The 14,565-nt window shown below is 41.1% G+C and overlaps 1 protein-coding gene across 1 annotated transcript in view; it reads right to left on the reverse strand.

Moving 5' to 3' along the window:
* Window positions 1-293: 293 nt before the first annotated feature.
* LOC126387951 (roundabout homolog 2-like) overlaps window positions 294-14,565 on the reverse strand; it is a 113,655-nt gene continuing 99,383 nt past the window's right edge. The window contains exons 19-27 of the mRNA XM_050040767.1: window positions 14,372-14,411; window positions 12,683-12,810; window positions 11,758-12,030; window positions 10,776-10,938; window positions 9,184-9,441; window positions 8,170-8,378; window positions 2,678-2,839; window positions 2,280-2,534; window positions 294-1,738 (exon numbers count right to left, since the gene is read on the reverse strand). Coding sequence (XP_049896724.1) covers window positions 1,737-1,738; window positions 2,280-2,534; window positions 2,678-2,839; window positions 8,170-8,378; window positions 9,184-9,441; window positions 10,776-10,938; window positions 11,758-12,030; window positions 12,683-12,810; window positions 14,372-14,411 — 1,490 coding nt within the window. The 3' untranslated portion in view covers window positions 294-1,736. The remainder of the gene's footprint in view (window positions 1,739-2,279; window positions 2,535-2,677; window positions 2,840-8,169; window positions 8,379-9,183; window positions 9,442-10,775; window positions 10,939-11,757; window positions 12,031-12,682; window positions 12,811-14,371; window positions 14,412-14,565) is intronic.

The following is a 14,565-nucleotide window of genomic DNA, read 5'->3' on the forward strand; positions in this document are numbered from 1 at the left end:
GGTATGCTGTACATAATCACGGAAACTGTCAGTGTGTCATTCTGCCAGTCAGTCATTCTGTCTGTCCCACGTTTTTCTACACACTGACGTGGTCAATCTATGTGAAACTGCACATAGGCATTGAGGATTGGCATAGGTAGAAGGTGACAAAGCTACCAATGGGTATGGACTAGTTTTGTATATTATGAAGAAGGAAAAATAAGATGTTAAGCGACCTACATTGTCATGTCAGTGTTTGGTAAATGCAGTGTGTCAGACTCATTGCAAGGAGAAATCTGGTTCGTTGTCACATACACATTTTATTTTGCATCAAAGGATTGAAAAACGGCCCAACTGTATGTGGCTGCGTATTCCTGAGGGCAAACCAATCTGGCAGGTAAAGATTCTTCAAAGGGAGAGCCGTTACCAGAACAATGATCAGAACAAAATCATCCAAACGAGTGGAAAGACATGGCGTCGTGAATCTCATTGGCAGAAAAAATGCTAATTGACTGCATTTTCAAACTGGAAAAGGTTTTCAAAAGATCAGATTTGGCAGTTGGTCAAGTCTATACATCTTCATATGGTGATTGTGTAAATCCATAAGCATTCAACAGTGTAATACATATGAACAAATCTAGTATAGTTTCTTTGATGTTTAACATCATATATCATACTGTCGTTTAAACTCTGCATCTCATTTGTCTTCAGGTGACATCAGGACATTTTGGCCTGGACATTTCCCTTCACTTTCATATTGTCCTGTCAATATTGCACTGTCACTATGTCACTGTATGTAATTGGAAAAGCATTACCAAAGCAAATATATATATATTTTTTATTAACATACTCTTTTTGGGAAATGGCAGGGAAGTGACACCTATTTTCCTACGTCTTTGCTTTGGATATCACAACTGATGTGTTGCTTTGTTACCATAAACAATGTTCTGGTAACCATTTTGCTGAGACCCATTGTTAGTATAATGCATAATAGGATTCCCAGCAAGTCGTGTGAAACACAGTTTGTTATATTGGCTTATTATTTCCAAGTATTTTCCTGTGTTTTTTCCTTGTAGATCTCAATATACGAGTGTTTCTCAAGACAATTATAACACAGCCAAGTATATATCTTCTGTTTAGGTTCTGTTTAACATAGACATCCCTCTTTGCCATTATGATTCTCCTCCTCAGCTCAGCTGACAATGGGTTTGTGCTTATTTTCACCAAAAACGCTCTGTGCAAAGTACATCGATACAGTAGCTTCATCAAAATAAGCTAACAGTTTGAGCATTAATGAAAAATCATTCACAGTAATAAATCACAAAAGAGACAACATTGGGTTTGGCTTGCATAGCAAAGCAAAAGGAAGAGAAAAACATTAAAAAATATATTTACAAATTATGCAAGTCCCCTTTTCACTTTAGTTGGTCATTTTGTTGTGATTTTTCTTCTTCGTCTTCACCGTGTGAATCTTTGTACACCATGTGACAGAAAAAAGAAGCAGACATATAACATACTGTTTACTCTTTTGAAGAGGGGGGATGAAAATAACACTGTGAGACTGGTGCCTGTGTCTGTACATGACATTTACAGCTCTGCATTTTTATCTCGCACACTGTTCCTTTGTCTTCGTTCTGTCTCCTCTCCGTCTTCCGAACATCATTCTGTGTCACTCGCAGAGAGAAAAATCTCATAGCGCTTACAAACAAGGTGTCCTGGGACAGGCAACAACTGCAGGGAATGACGCTTCACAAAGACTCTGGAAGAGCAGACACACCAAAAACACAGCGATGTAAAATCTGGGTGACATCGAATACTTGACTCTCAATATCTACATCTCCATTTCCCAATCCCATGATATATCTCAGTCTGCATGCAAGATAAAAACTGGTGGGATTCAACAATTTTCCTGCTTATTGAAAATGGTGGAGCACAGTTCTTTCAAATCTACAATTTCCTGATCATTGTATTTATCTCTATTGAGATATATACATTATATAACTGTATTGTGAGGCTGTCACAGCTGACTAGAAGAGGCAAATCTGTGTTGTCTGCCTCTCTTTACAAATTGTTAAAGAAGTGACAGCCACAATTTACAGTTTGCTCTGTAATTATTAAATTGCATGGCTTCTCTGGTATTCTTTGTCAATCAGCGTAAAGCAAAATTAAACTACAAAATGTCAAGTGTAAAACCTGCATGTTATTTCTCTCTGCAGATTGAAGTGATATCTGCTTGCTTTGGATTACACCACTATGTGTAATGAGCACACAAATACGTCCTGATGAGGATTAACACCTACAGTGTTCCCTTTTCTCTGTGCTGTTTGTTGCAGGATGCCCGTTGTGGGAGGGATCTGTGCCAGGTCTCTTGTGGGAACCCCTACTCAGGGTGGCCCTGTTGGATGTTGTTGTGCCGCTCCAGGAAGCCATATGCTGCCGCTCCAGCGTCGACACGGTCACCATGCACTCCTCAGAGGGGTCTGAGGCCGCAGCTGCCCACGAGCTGTGCATGCGGGAACCCACGCTGTGCAGGGACTTCATGGCCGGTGTGTGGGCTGTTGAGTGGATGGTAGATGAGAGTATTTGGCAAAGGATACAAATGAGACATCATGATAGAGACACTCCTGGCTGAATTTACTATAATAGAGGATTCTCTGGCAAATAAAAGCAGGCTGAGAGTGTAAAAGACTTAACTCACCGTCTGTGTTGGTGTCTCTTCGTCTGGGCAGAGTCCCGACCTTGCCCGTCTGTGGTTTGAGGCCAGTCAGTGGTGCCCTCTTGTGGCCGAGGCTATGTGAGCCCTGTTCACCATGGTCTGCTGAGCCAGAGCTGTCTGAGCGGCACTGCTGTGAGCTCTTACCTACAGAGAGAGAGATTGAGGAAGATAAAGATTTGGCTAAGTGTGCTGGAACAAGTAGGGGAGACATTGATGACTTTTAGACTGCTGTGTTAGCCCACACATGGCACCTGTGTTGATCCTCCTTCTCTGAGGTTTTGAAATTTCTTGCAGTGTCTGCTAAATGTCATGTGGCAGATTCTTTGGGGACTGACCTAACTGGGACCTTACTGACCTTTACCTGCTGGTTTTAACAGGTGTGCAAGCAAACCCCTATCAGTTTTTCACACCAGCTGTCTTGGAACGCTGAAAAAAGGGAGTAGGATAGATAATGATGTGTTGAGTTGTCACTGCTGGTTACAGCTGATGTGCAGTTGTGCGTAGGCTCTGTGCAGAGCCTGGTGGTGTGTCAATGTTGCTCTGAAATTACACTTCCAAAAAGCTAGTGAGCAGCAGGACCTCTATACCACTGTGCCAAGTTTCTGTAAAGTGCTGTCATGTTTGATTGATTAAAAACACACATAAAACATTCTAATAGGGACAATACTAAACATAAGTACAAAATTCGGCTCAATTAGTCTATAGCTTGCAAAGTTCACAGACAAAACACCTCAGTAACATGCTAACATTCTTAGCATCAGCTTACGTCATTTTACATGACATAAATTAGCCTAGCAACTAGCGGACTTTTCTCCTACCAATATGAAGCTGAGAATAGCAACATTTAACAAAGATAATGTTACAACATTTGGCTCCATTACAACTCACAAGGTTCACAGACAAAAAAAAGTCTTATATTAGGTACATCCCCACATATACAACAAGCTATTACTGTTACCATGAGCCTATGACATTTAACATGGCGTAAATTAGCCTAGGGGCTAGCAGACTTTCTGCTACTCATATGAAGCCAGGATAAATCACACACAACACTTGCAAAATGCAATTTTGTGCACAATTTCTTATTTGTCATATAAAAGTGAATGAAAGCCTTGTTTCCACTGAGGGAAATAGTTTTCATTTTACAAAAATAAGCAGGAGATCTGCATCACCACCATAGTTACGATTCTGGGGAGGTGCACGTCAGACTATAGTGTAGGGTACATGTCTACACAGAGCCTATGTAGTGTTACAACCATCCCTACATCCTACCCCTGTCAGCCAATGTTTAGCTAGCTGTAACAACATGGTTGTTTGAAATGAGGAAAGATGAAATGCCTCACATTTTGCCAAAGAGATTACTCTAATCTAACACAAGTTACATAATTCTAACCTCAACAGTATTAGTTCTAATCAAAACGTGTTTTACTTCTAAAACTTAACATTTTGGCCGTAAAATCTGCACGACTCTTCACATAGGTATTAAACTTCACATGCAAGGTCAGGAAGGAAGTAGTCATACAGTAGCTAAATGTACTACATGACTTGTAGGTCATCCCTTCTTGAAGTGGTGCTGTTACAACCATCCAATTGTTACAACCATACCCGGTCTCCCCTGTTTTGCTTACACGCAATGGATTGAGCTCGACACTGAAACCAGTAGAAACTGTGTCAAAAGTAAAATCCACAAAACTAAAGAAATCAGATTCATAACCTGATAATGTGTCAAAGTTGTGTTACACATACAAGTCTGTGGCATCTTGAAAAGGAGATTAAAGTTGATTTACACACTGTTTCCATCATGAAGGATATTTGTGGAACAACTAACACCTTCATACTGCTTAGTGGACATCCTTTGAGAATAGCATTACTGAATGCTTTATCTACATAAGAAATCATCAAAATTTGTATCAACAAACAAGCCATTTATAAATCTACAACTGCAATATGGCACCCCCTGTGGAAATACTACCACCACACTGCCTTTGTTCATGATTTGTTTCACTGAAGATATTTTCTCAATGTGCCCGTAAGCACTTCCAATACAACTTACAATATGTGACAGCTAAACGTGACATGATAAAATGTTTGCATTGCTAATGTTTGCAAATATTTTTAGTCTTGCTGACCTGTATTTTGCCCTGCAATGGGTTATTAAAAGTGCTGAAAACACATATTCTCAATGCACAAGTCAATCTCTTAACTTATCAAACAATGTGAGTCTAAAAATGGTACAGTTCTGTCCCTGTGGGAGAAGCCTTCAAGTTTCTCTCTAAAGAAATGCTTTCAGACAGAACCCTATTTATAAATGCATCAAATCTTAAATGTAAGACGTGTGACTTTTCAATAGAGCACTACTAAAGTTTTTAAGATATTCTATGTTATGTTTTGATGTCTGTGCAAGAGTGGCTTCAAGTAACTTTACACAGACGTTCTGAATATGTCTTTGACAAAGAATACTTGGAGAGAAAAAGGGTTCCTATGATTTAGACGAGGATGTCTGAATAATTTTGAGCCTATACATCAACTGTGGTTTCTACGTCACCTTTGAGGGTCAGTCTCTGGTCCTGCCTGGTAAATAAACATGTTCCTGGTCTACTATGTAATATCCTGAGTGTGTGTGGGGGCTTGTGTGTGTGTGTGATTAAATGAGCTATTGTATGCCTCGGTCTTTGTTTTATGCAGTGTGTTCGTAGGTGATAGTTCAGCCAGCCAACAGACTGCACAGTGTTTGCTGCCTCAGTTGTCCAAACCCTAATGACAGACAGAATGTTGACATTGGCCAATTCTGCAAAGCCCTGGATTATGTTAAAAGATGACGTTATTGAACAATCAGTGCTGCTTTTGTTTTTTTTTTTTTTTTACATTAATTTACTCCTGCAATGCGCCACCTAAAAGGCTTTGTGAGGGAAGGCTTGTAGTTAAAAAAGCCAACATTTTTGGTCAGACACGTGCAACCACCACCCTGACCTCCACACATGTACTTTGCCTTGCTACATTAAGAACACATTTCTTTCTGCACTGGCACTGAACATTGTCATGGGAGATAACTTGTGCACCGCAAAATCCTCTAATTTTAATTCAATTTCTTAGGCCAAGTGGCTGCAGCCTCTTCAGCTACTTGCGGGGAAAAAAATTGTCTGTGCTTCTAAAATGATTTGACTACACCTGATTTACAGCTGCATAATAACACATTTTTAGATACGAACATGGTTTAATTGTGTTGCATTATTTCATCTGTATTTTTGGACCTATGTTATGAATGTATACTCAATTTATAAGTGATTAATTAGAAGATAAATCTGTGTAAGGTGCAAAGGAATAAATGAATGGCTTCCATTATCATTTTCAGTCACATTGACCCTGACACATATTTTGAGTTAAATACACTGTTGGAAAGAGAGGATTCTAAGCTTCCTAATGATATCAGTATTGTTTTTGTATACGTTTTTGTACATCACATGACATCACAACTGTGACATGCCCTAATAGTTTGCAGCACTGTGGTTGTAAAGATACATGACAGAGCCCACTGGCCTCCCGAAGTGGGAGTGCATGCTGTACTTGGGTCCCCGGGTGAAAAATACACAGGAAAGCTTAGAGACACTTTTTTTTGTGGCTAGCAAGGTAACGAAAAGAAGCATTGCCAACAAAACCGTGCAGGAAGACGAGAAAATATTGTTTATATTGGAAGAACAATGTCAACAACAAGTCAATGTATTGTCATAGACTGGTTCATATGATATCCCACAAAAAATGCATGCACAACAGTTTGTATGATATCCTACTTATGGACTTAAGTTCACTTAGTTCCGAATATGTGTCTCCAGGAGAAAGTCCCGGGTGAAAGTCCCGTTTTTGTGACCCATCCACCACCCCAGCCTGCCTACTTACAAGCGCCTGTGACAGCTTTTTTATTTACTGCCAACAGCGCATTGGTCACATGATCGCAGGCTTTCAATATACGTGGGATATGTACGAATTTGGGTGCATTGCTTTCCCAGGAAACCATACGAATAATTTGTGAGAGCAGTCTGACAAAGTTAGCATACAGGCGGCAATGGACTTCACATGACAATATTCACGACTGGATTCATTTTATGAAAACCCTTTTCATTTTTTTGATCAGTGGACCATTATGGACTAAAGAGGTAGAAATTCAGCACTTTTTCCCCCATCTCTCGTGTTAAACATGCTGTAAAACCGGAATGAATTATTTTTGGTGGTCATTGTTTCCTTAAATTGAACTTAGTGATTGAATTGTGGAGAATCTAACCAGGCTAATGATGTGCAACATGTCCGTATAAACAAAAGTTTAAAAATTGAACCTTATATTTTGATGCACGATGCTAAGGCTAGCTTAGAACACGCTAAAGCTGGTCACCATTGGCAACCCGGTTATTTTTAAGTGGTAATATTCTGATAGCAAAGACTTGACTTATTTGAAATCGAACGAAAACCCACTGTTCTGGACCCTGCCTTGTTACTAAAACGTTACGCCTTTTTATTCAGAATTTCTGGAATACAGAGGGAGAGCAGTGCTGAGTAGGACCAGAATGCGGTTTGCAAAGTGTTCGCTGCTAGCGTCCTGGGGACTGCTCGTCCTGCTGCCTCTCTCCATGGGGTTTTTGTTGTGTTGTTTGCTTGTTTTAATTCTAATAAAGCCCATAGATTTGAGTGTTTTAAAGGTGTTCATGTGGTTATTATTGAGTCAGTGATGGAGTTTTGTTCACCCCATAAGGCCGCCTAAGGGTGGGGCGTAACATTCTCATCATGTCTTTACTAACTACAAAATTGTATCTCTCGTCTGAGTTGGTGATAGTTTCATATCCTGAAAGCCAAGATTTTTTTTTTTTCAAATCAAACAAAACCCCCAAATGACCAAAAATCAAAATGTTGACATAAATCCATGTTTTTTCTAGAGATTAGCCTTCGCCACATACGACTGATTTTGATAGAGCATGCCAAAATCTGAATACTCTTCATCTGCAACTAAATACAACTGATAAGGGGAAGACTTTAATAAACACATCCTTGGACAGAAAGTGATGTTCTTAAATGTAGTATCCTTTTAATAATAATAATGATTCAAACAACTGTTACTTGGAAATATCATATTTTACATAAAATGTACTTCTGTCACAAAAACATTTTCTATACTTTTATATACTTAAAATGTATATATTCTATTGTTGAAATGTATGTATTGGCATATTTTTGAACATAATATGTACACTTGCTTATATCTGGTATGTTTGCTCCATCATGTTATCTTTGGACCTATTACTGTATGTATCTACCTGCACCTACATTGGCCACATTTCTAAAGGTTTCATCATATTTTGTGCAGCAGAAATGATGTGATGAAGCCAGTCAATTGTGAGCCTGCCCTTCCTACCCTCAATGCCCCGGTGGTCTACTTATTTAAAAGCCATGACTTCAGTCAAATTCGTTTTACCACATTTAAAACATACCTGAGCCCTCAAGGTTATCCACGCTGTGACCAGGAGTGTATTCAAAGCCACACAAATTCTTTGACACCACAGCGTATCTCTCCTCCTCCTCCACATCCTCGTCTTCTTCAGAAAGGAGAGTTGCTCCCAAATCAGAGCCCAGTGTACTGGACATGAAGTCCATTGGAGGGATGGGGGTGCTGGACACGTTTGGACTGCCCTTCATGTGCCTAATTAATTGTGGGGGAAATACTGTATATTAATGAACAAAATATGTAAAAATAAAGCACGGGAGGTCAGATAATGAGCGAAAATACAGCATAACAAGTTCCAGAATGCAGAATTAGTACATATTCATAAAGGTAGAGATGCAATGTGCAGAGACTATGAATGCCTGCAGTGATTTCACTGATTACTTTCTCAGTACTGGTGTGTGTTGTGCTAACACAATGGAGTTGTAATTGGGCTGGATAAAGGATATCTGGATGGGCAGGGCTGTCACCAACATGCCTGTTATCTCCCCCACAGCTGTCCTCCATGATGGCTCACATCCCGCCATAGAGGAGATGCATGCATAATTACCAACTCTATTTACTGATGTCAGAACAGCATGTTAGACTAAACCCAGTCATTACCCTCCAACACGTGTCGCCCCTGACTTGTCAAGTTTTCCAGTGCTCCATCAAAGGTGCAATCAATGCAGAGCTGTTTTTATCGCTCGCAAGAAACACGGACTGTGGGTTTGGGCTGACACATGTAAATACCAGTATTATAAGACGCTCAAATATCGGCCATTGATATGCAAAACCCAAACTTTCAACAGAATAAAATGAATAAAATTACAGGTATTGCTCCTGCTGTGCAAAGCAAATGTATTTGAACAAAACTGCGATGCATGCACACAGTATAAAGCTTTCAAATGATCTAACAGTCACATGGGTCTTTTTTTATACCAAAAAAAATGAAATAAATACAAATTATAGAAGGAAGGTAGTCTCAGAATGTAGTTGACTTGAGCTTTACAAAGAACCTTACCATGCCTGCTTGGCCACCTCGTATTGGTAGGCTCTGGTCAACTCATCCAAGTGGGCCTGCAAAATGGACTGCATCTCCTCGTGGTGGGCTGAGCTGAGAGAGGAAGATGAGGGCTGGCTGAAGGAAGCTGTTGCCGGAGAGGAGGATCTTCCTCTCAGGGGAGGTGTGGGACCTCTCTCTTCCTCTACCTCATTGTCCAAATTCTGGTGGCGGTAGGTCTGGACAGAGATGGGTGGGGCCCAGCTGTTGTTGTCATATCTAGCATGTGGACAAAATGTTTTATGTAGTCATCATCACAGTGACTTTGCTGAACAGCTGACTGCATATAGTTGAAGAGGATGGGAAATATGAAAACTTTTATTTATGTTCCTGAATTGATATAAATGGATCAAATGTTATTAATCTGTTTTCCCTCCCTTTTCAAGTTTAATGTGTACAACAACTTAATTCAAACCAGATTTTGTTTGTTTGCATGTTTCATGTGAATCATATCGTAACGTAATATATAAGCTGACTTTGTCATCCGGAGGTACAGGAGAAGGTGGATGGTGTGACACCTAAGGTACCAAGCTGCAGACCACAGTCGAGACCAACAATCAGCAAAACCGGTTGTTAATATAGCAAGTCATTCCTGTGTTTCCAGCGGCTTTTACGGCACTAAATATGGGTGGTTTAGTAGCTACCCATTACTATGTTTCCAGCAGCTTTTAAGGTATTAAATGTGTGTTTTCTCGTGTACTGTCACTTTCCTTTCCAGCAGCTTTGTAGGCACTAAACATAGGTGTTTTGCAGTGACCCAACACTGTGTTTCTAGTGGCTTTTTAGGCACTTATCGTGAGTGTTTTCTAGCAACACTTTGCTGTTTTTCTAGCAGATTTTAGGCAACAAATGTGGGTGTTTTGTAACAACCCAACTGTCTTTCCAGCAACTGTTAGGCATCAAAAATGGGTTTTGTAGTGACATGTCACAAGTTTTTTTTAGGCACCAAACTTGTTCTGTATGGGACGCGATGCAATGTGTACAGCAGCTGTTTAGGCACCAAATGTAAGTCTTTTGTGTTGACCTGATGCTATGTTTCCCACAGTGTATTAGGCACCAGATGTAGGAGTTTTTAGTGACCTGTGGCTATTTATCAGGTGGGTATGGTGCCACAAAAGGCTTTTTTTTTTTTTTTTACTGAGACATGAGTGCTTTTCTCGCTGGGGCTGTGCCTGAAAAATAGGATATTTTCTGCTAAAAATATCCTCTTTTTTCAACCAAAAACAAGTGATTTTTGTATCCATACCAAACCACACGTTATCCACAGCATTGTTAAAACCCACAGTTTCAACGTGTCCGCTACATAACAGCATTAAAATGCAAGTATCTGTGGTATGCAGAAACGCACAATGCCAACATTTTCTGCTGGCAAATGGGTTGTAACAATGTAAAGCTCTTGTCCAAGATCACACACACGCACACACACATTCTGGGCACAGGTGCAGGATATTGTGACCTCTGTCTTTGCATGCGTTTCTTCTGTCGGGTGTGTTTTTGTGTTTGTGTGCATCTGTTCCAGGGCAGAGATTGATGAGATATGAATGTAACTTTACCCTCCTCCGTGGTTTTCCTGGGGGTAACAGTCAAGGTCAACCTCGGTACCAGGGAGAGGGTGCATGGGTGGTGGAGGCAGGGGCATGTTAGCCCAGCACGTCCCATTTGATTTAGAGGCCTTTGTTCCACCCTTCACCTTCTTTTTCTTCCCAACCTTTGCACCTGGAGGGAGACGAAGAGGGTAGGAAGTTTTGTCTTCACCACACAATGCTAAGAAATCCCTGTACACTCTACTCATTATTCTACACTGATTTCACACACATACAGCTCCACCTTCAAAGCTATGTTCTATCTTTCTCTTCTATCTGAACTTTTTCAAACCTGTCTCCCACCTGGTGTTCATTGTTTCTCTTATTTCGTGTGTGCCGACAGCACATTAGGACTTTTTCTAAATGTTGACATTTCTTAAAGAGGCACCGAAACCTGCGGCAAACCACTTTATGTTGCTTTTATACAGCTTCCCCACTCGCTCTACATTATCTCTGGTAAGCCTGACATTTAGCTGAGCACACAGGCTATTGTGCAAAGCTACAAAAGTACAGACAAAAAAAATGCCTCCATGACTTGACTAAATGTATATACACTGCATAAATAACACTGAGGGATTTTCCGCCATCGCTAATCAAGTTAACCCAAAGAAATGCGTCATGATTGGGTGACATTTCTGGGCTAGATGAGCTCCCGGGGTAGAATTGTGATGAAGACAGAAGAGTAATTAAGAACATTATCCTAGGGGTCCATTTTCAGTGAATATGTAAATAAATTCCCTCCTCTTCATTTTGCTCTTTCCCTGGTTTAGTTTGCCAATTCCCTTGTAGTAACTTCACAGAAAAAAATCTACTACCTGTCATTTTATTGCAAAATGTTGCTATAATTGCGCGCCCAAACACTTCTGCAGTCCACAGAGACCCAAGATACATACACAAGAGGGCAAACAACACAACACATAAAAAAACAGTTTATCTTCAACGTGGCTCATACCGCTGCCAGGGCGTCTGTCAGTTAGCGAGTAGCCCAGGTTTGCGATTTCCTGCTGGGCTTGGAGAGACGCCTTCCAGCGGGGATCTGGCCTGTCCACGGCCAGCTCGTGGAAGCTGTTGGACTGGAGAATCTGAGTGGTGGCGTAGGGGGTGGGCTGACTGCCTCGCGCCGGGCTGCTGTAGCCTGCTTTCCCCATGAAGTCAATACTGCTGTAGATGGCACCATCAGACAGCATGGTGCCCGTCTTTTCCACCGCTGCGGACGGTAAAACATCTGAGACAAAAGAGGAGCGTGACAGAGTGAGGAGGAAAGGGGGAAAGGGATCATGGAGAGATAAGTTGACATGAAGTTAACGATCTTTAAGGTCATTAACACTCCCTGCTGTGCTGGCACTCTGTATTAGTTAAATACAGGTCTCGAATGGACTTGATATAAATGAAAGTGATTATCTACTACCACAATTAGCATGCAACACGCTGTGGGAGCCCGGTGGAGTGTTCACAAGAGGGATATTCAAACAGTGCTAACCTTCAGATCTACAGTCTCGCACATATAAAGCCTGCAGCTCACCAGGGCTCCAATGAGCTGATGCAAACACACGAACACACGAATACACAAAAAACACGCATACTTGAACTATCAATCTCACACAACCTAGAAAAATACACAATGGCATGGCATTAGAAAGAACGTCAGGCAAAAAGTAGATGCAAACTAAAGCCAAATATCAGGCTTGTCAAATCAAATTAGTAAAGTATAGCCCTCAAAGGCTCTTTTAATTTGTGTGTGCATGTTTGTTTGTGTGTGCATGCTTATGTGTGACGCTCTGTCACTGCACTTCCCAATGGATGAGCATCAAAACTGTCTGACCAGGCATTGCTAAAACTGTATTTTTCCAACACCCCAGCCTGTTTATGTTTCTTACCTCCTCGGCCAAAGTTGCTGCCTCCCTTCGGACTCCCCAAGCCTCCATTAGCTGGGAGGCTCGTAGAGGGCCAGGAGTCAGCTAACCAGGGGAGGCCAGGGTCACCAGCTTTCAACAGCCCTGGACGGCTATAAGAGGATGTTTGTAGAGAGAGACAAAGAGAGGAGGCAGAGAACCAGTGACATGGTTAAATATCCAGCCTACACCGTAACACTATTGCTCATTTTCTTCCTGCTGCATCAACAACAAATTGATGTGAAAACTCATTCAGCATATTCTCGCCTGTGGAGCAGCCCGCCGCACAGGAGACAATAAACAACAGAGAGACATAAAATGGCAAGTCTATAAATCAGACTTCTTTCTCCCCTTAACTCCACCGCCCCTAACTCTCCCCGGAGAAACAAGGCAGGCCTAAATACACACTAAATCCACTTTAGAGCCTTAGCACAACAGAAATTTACATTTTAAATTGAGAATCATGGACAGCCCCTGGCAGATCGGCTACACTGGTGCACCGTCTCCATAGCAACAGAGACAGCAAAAGCCCATTAGGTGGTTTAGGAAAGCTACCGTGTCATTTTGTTTTAGTGAAATACAACAGTCATGAATACAGGCTTTGACTTCAAGGTAGGAAAGTTGTGGGCGGCAATTCAGGGAGAAAAAAAAAAGACAATTTACAACCACTTCGTATCAGCTGCTGTAAAAAAGGCAAAACATTCACATGCCTCGTGCATCCTGCTCACATATGTTTGCTTAATGTGCAGCTACACAGTGAATTTTCCACTGAGGCTGATTCACCAAGTGCCAAGGGAATTGTTCACAGCTGACTTGGTTGATGGCTCAAAGGTGTTCAAACAATTACATCAATAATTTCCATTTTAGAATACACAACCATACATACATTTACATACATTTGCCTCGAAACGCATGCCAACACCAACACATACGTAATGTGGAGAAGCACACATGCACACAAAAGGCAAGAAACTGTTTATTTTTAGTCCATTATTTGCAACATTTGCTCTAGCTCTGGGCTTATCTGCTTGCTTAGGTGTGACAAAATGGAAAGAGGGAACAGGGAGGAATGAAAAAAGACAAGGACCTTCATTCTTTCTCTTTCTGCAAAGCAAATTTGCCCCCTTCTCTCGCACAATTTGATATTCAGTGGATGCAAAGGTAAGCTTCACTTTGGGCATTCTGAGCTGGCAGGAAATTTTCATGGCCGCCGAGTGGAGTCTCAAGGTCCAACACTTTGTTGTTCCATCCCCACATACGACCCATCGCAGTGTACTGTACGCCAAGTTTTTTCAAACAGCACATTCATCACCTCTCGCCTCCTCCTGCGACCTCTCGCTCTGCCAACAACCTCAGATGAACTGAGAGAGAGCCAGCGAATAAACCCCTCACCTGCATTAATTGGTAGCACTCACTTCAAAGGAGTGATTAATGATTTCATCAAGTGTACATCAGTGCAAATCATACAGTGAAACGAGTAAGCAGCTGGAATATTGGAACATGTATGCAAATTCCCTTCAGCGTGAAAGAACTCTTCATTACAGGTGTTACAATGGGCTCTTGTCATTGAGAAAGCAGACAGAGCATTACACTGCATGGTGCTGAAATGTCAGTGGGAGCTCAAGCTCTAGGTGAGAGGTTTCTTGGTTTTTATAAGTTCATTTAGATTCTTACCTTCCATTTCCGATCAGGCCTCTGTCTCTTTGGAATGTAACTTGTAGAGAAAAGAGGGAGGGTAGACAAAAATAATTGCAATAATTTTGTCTAAAATATGCACGACCTTCATTAATTTGAATGACTGATACATTATTGTTGTCAAGAAATTGGGCAGCTAAATTACTGTGATATTTTAATATATAATTCACAAT

The sequence above is a fragment of the Epinephelus moara genome, chromosome 3 (assembly GCF_006386435.1).
Source record: "Epinephelus moara isolate mb chromosome 3, YSFRI_EMoa_1.0, whole genome shotgun sequence".
Taxonomy (NCBI): domain Eukaryota; kingdom Metazoa; phylum Chordata; class Actinopteri; order Perciformes; family Serranidae; genus Epinephelus; species Epinephelus moara.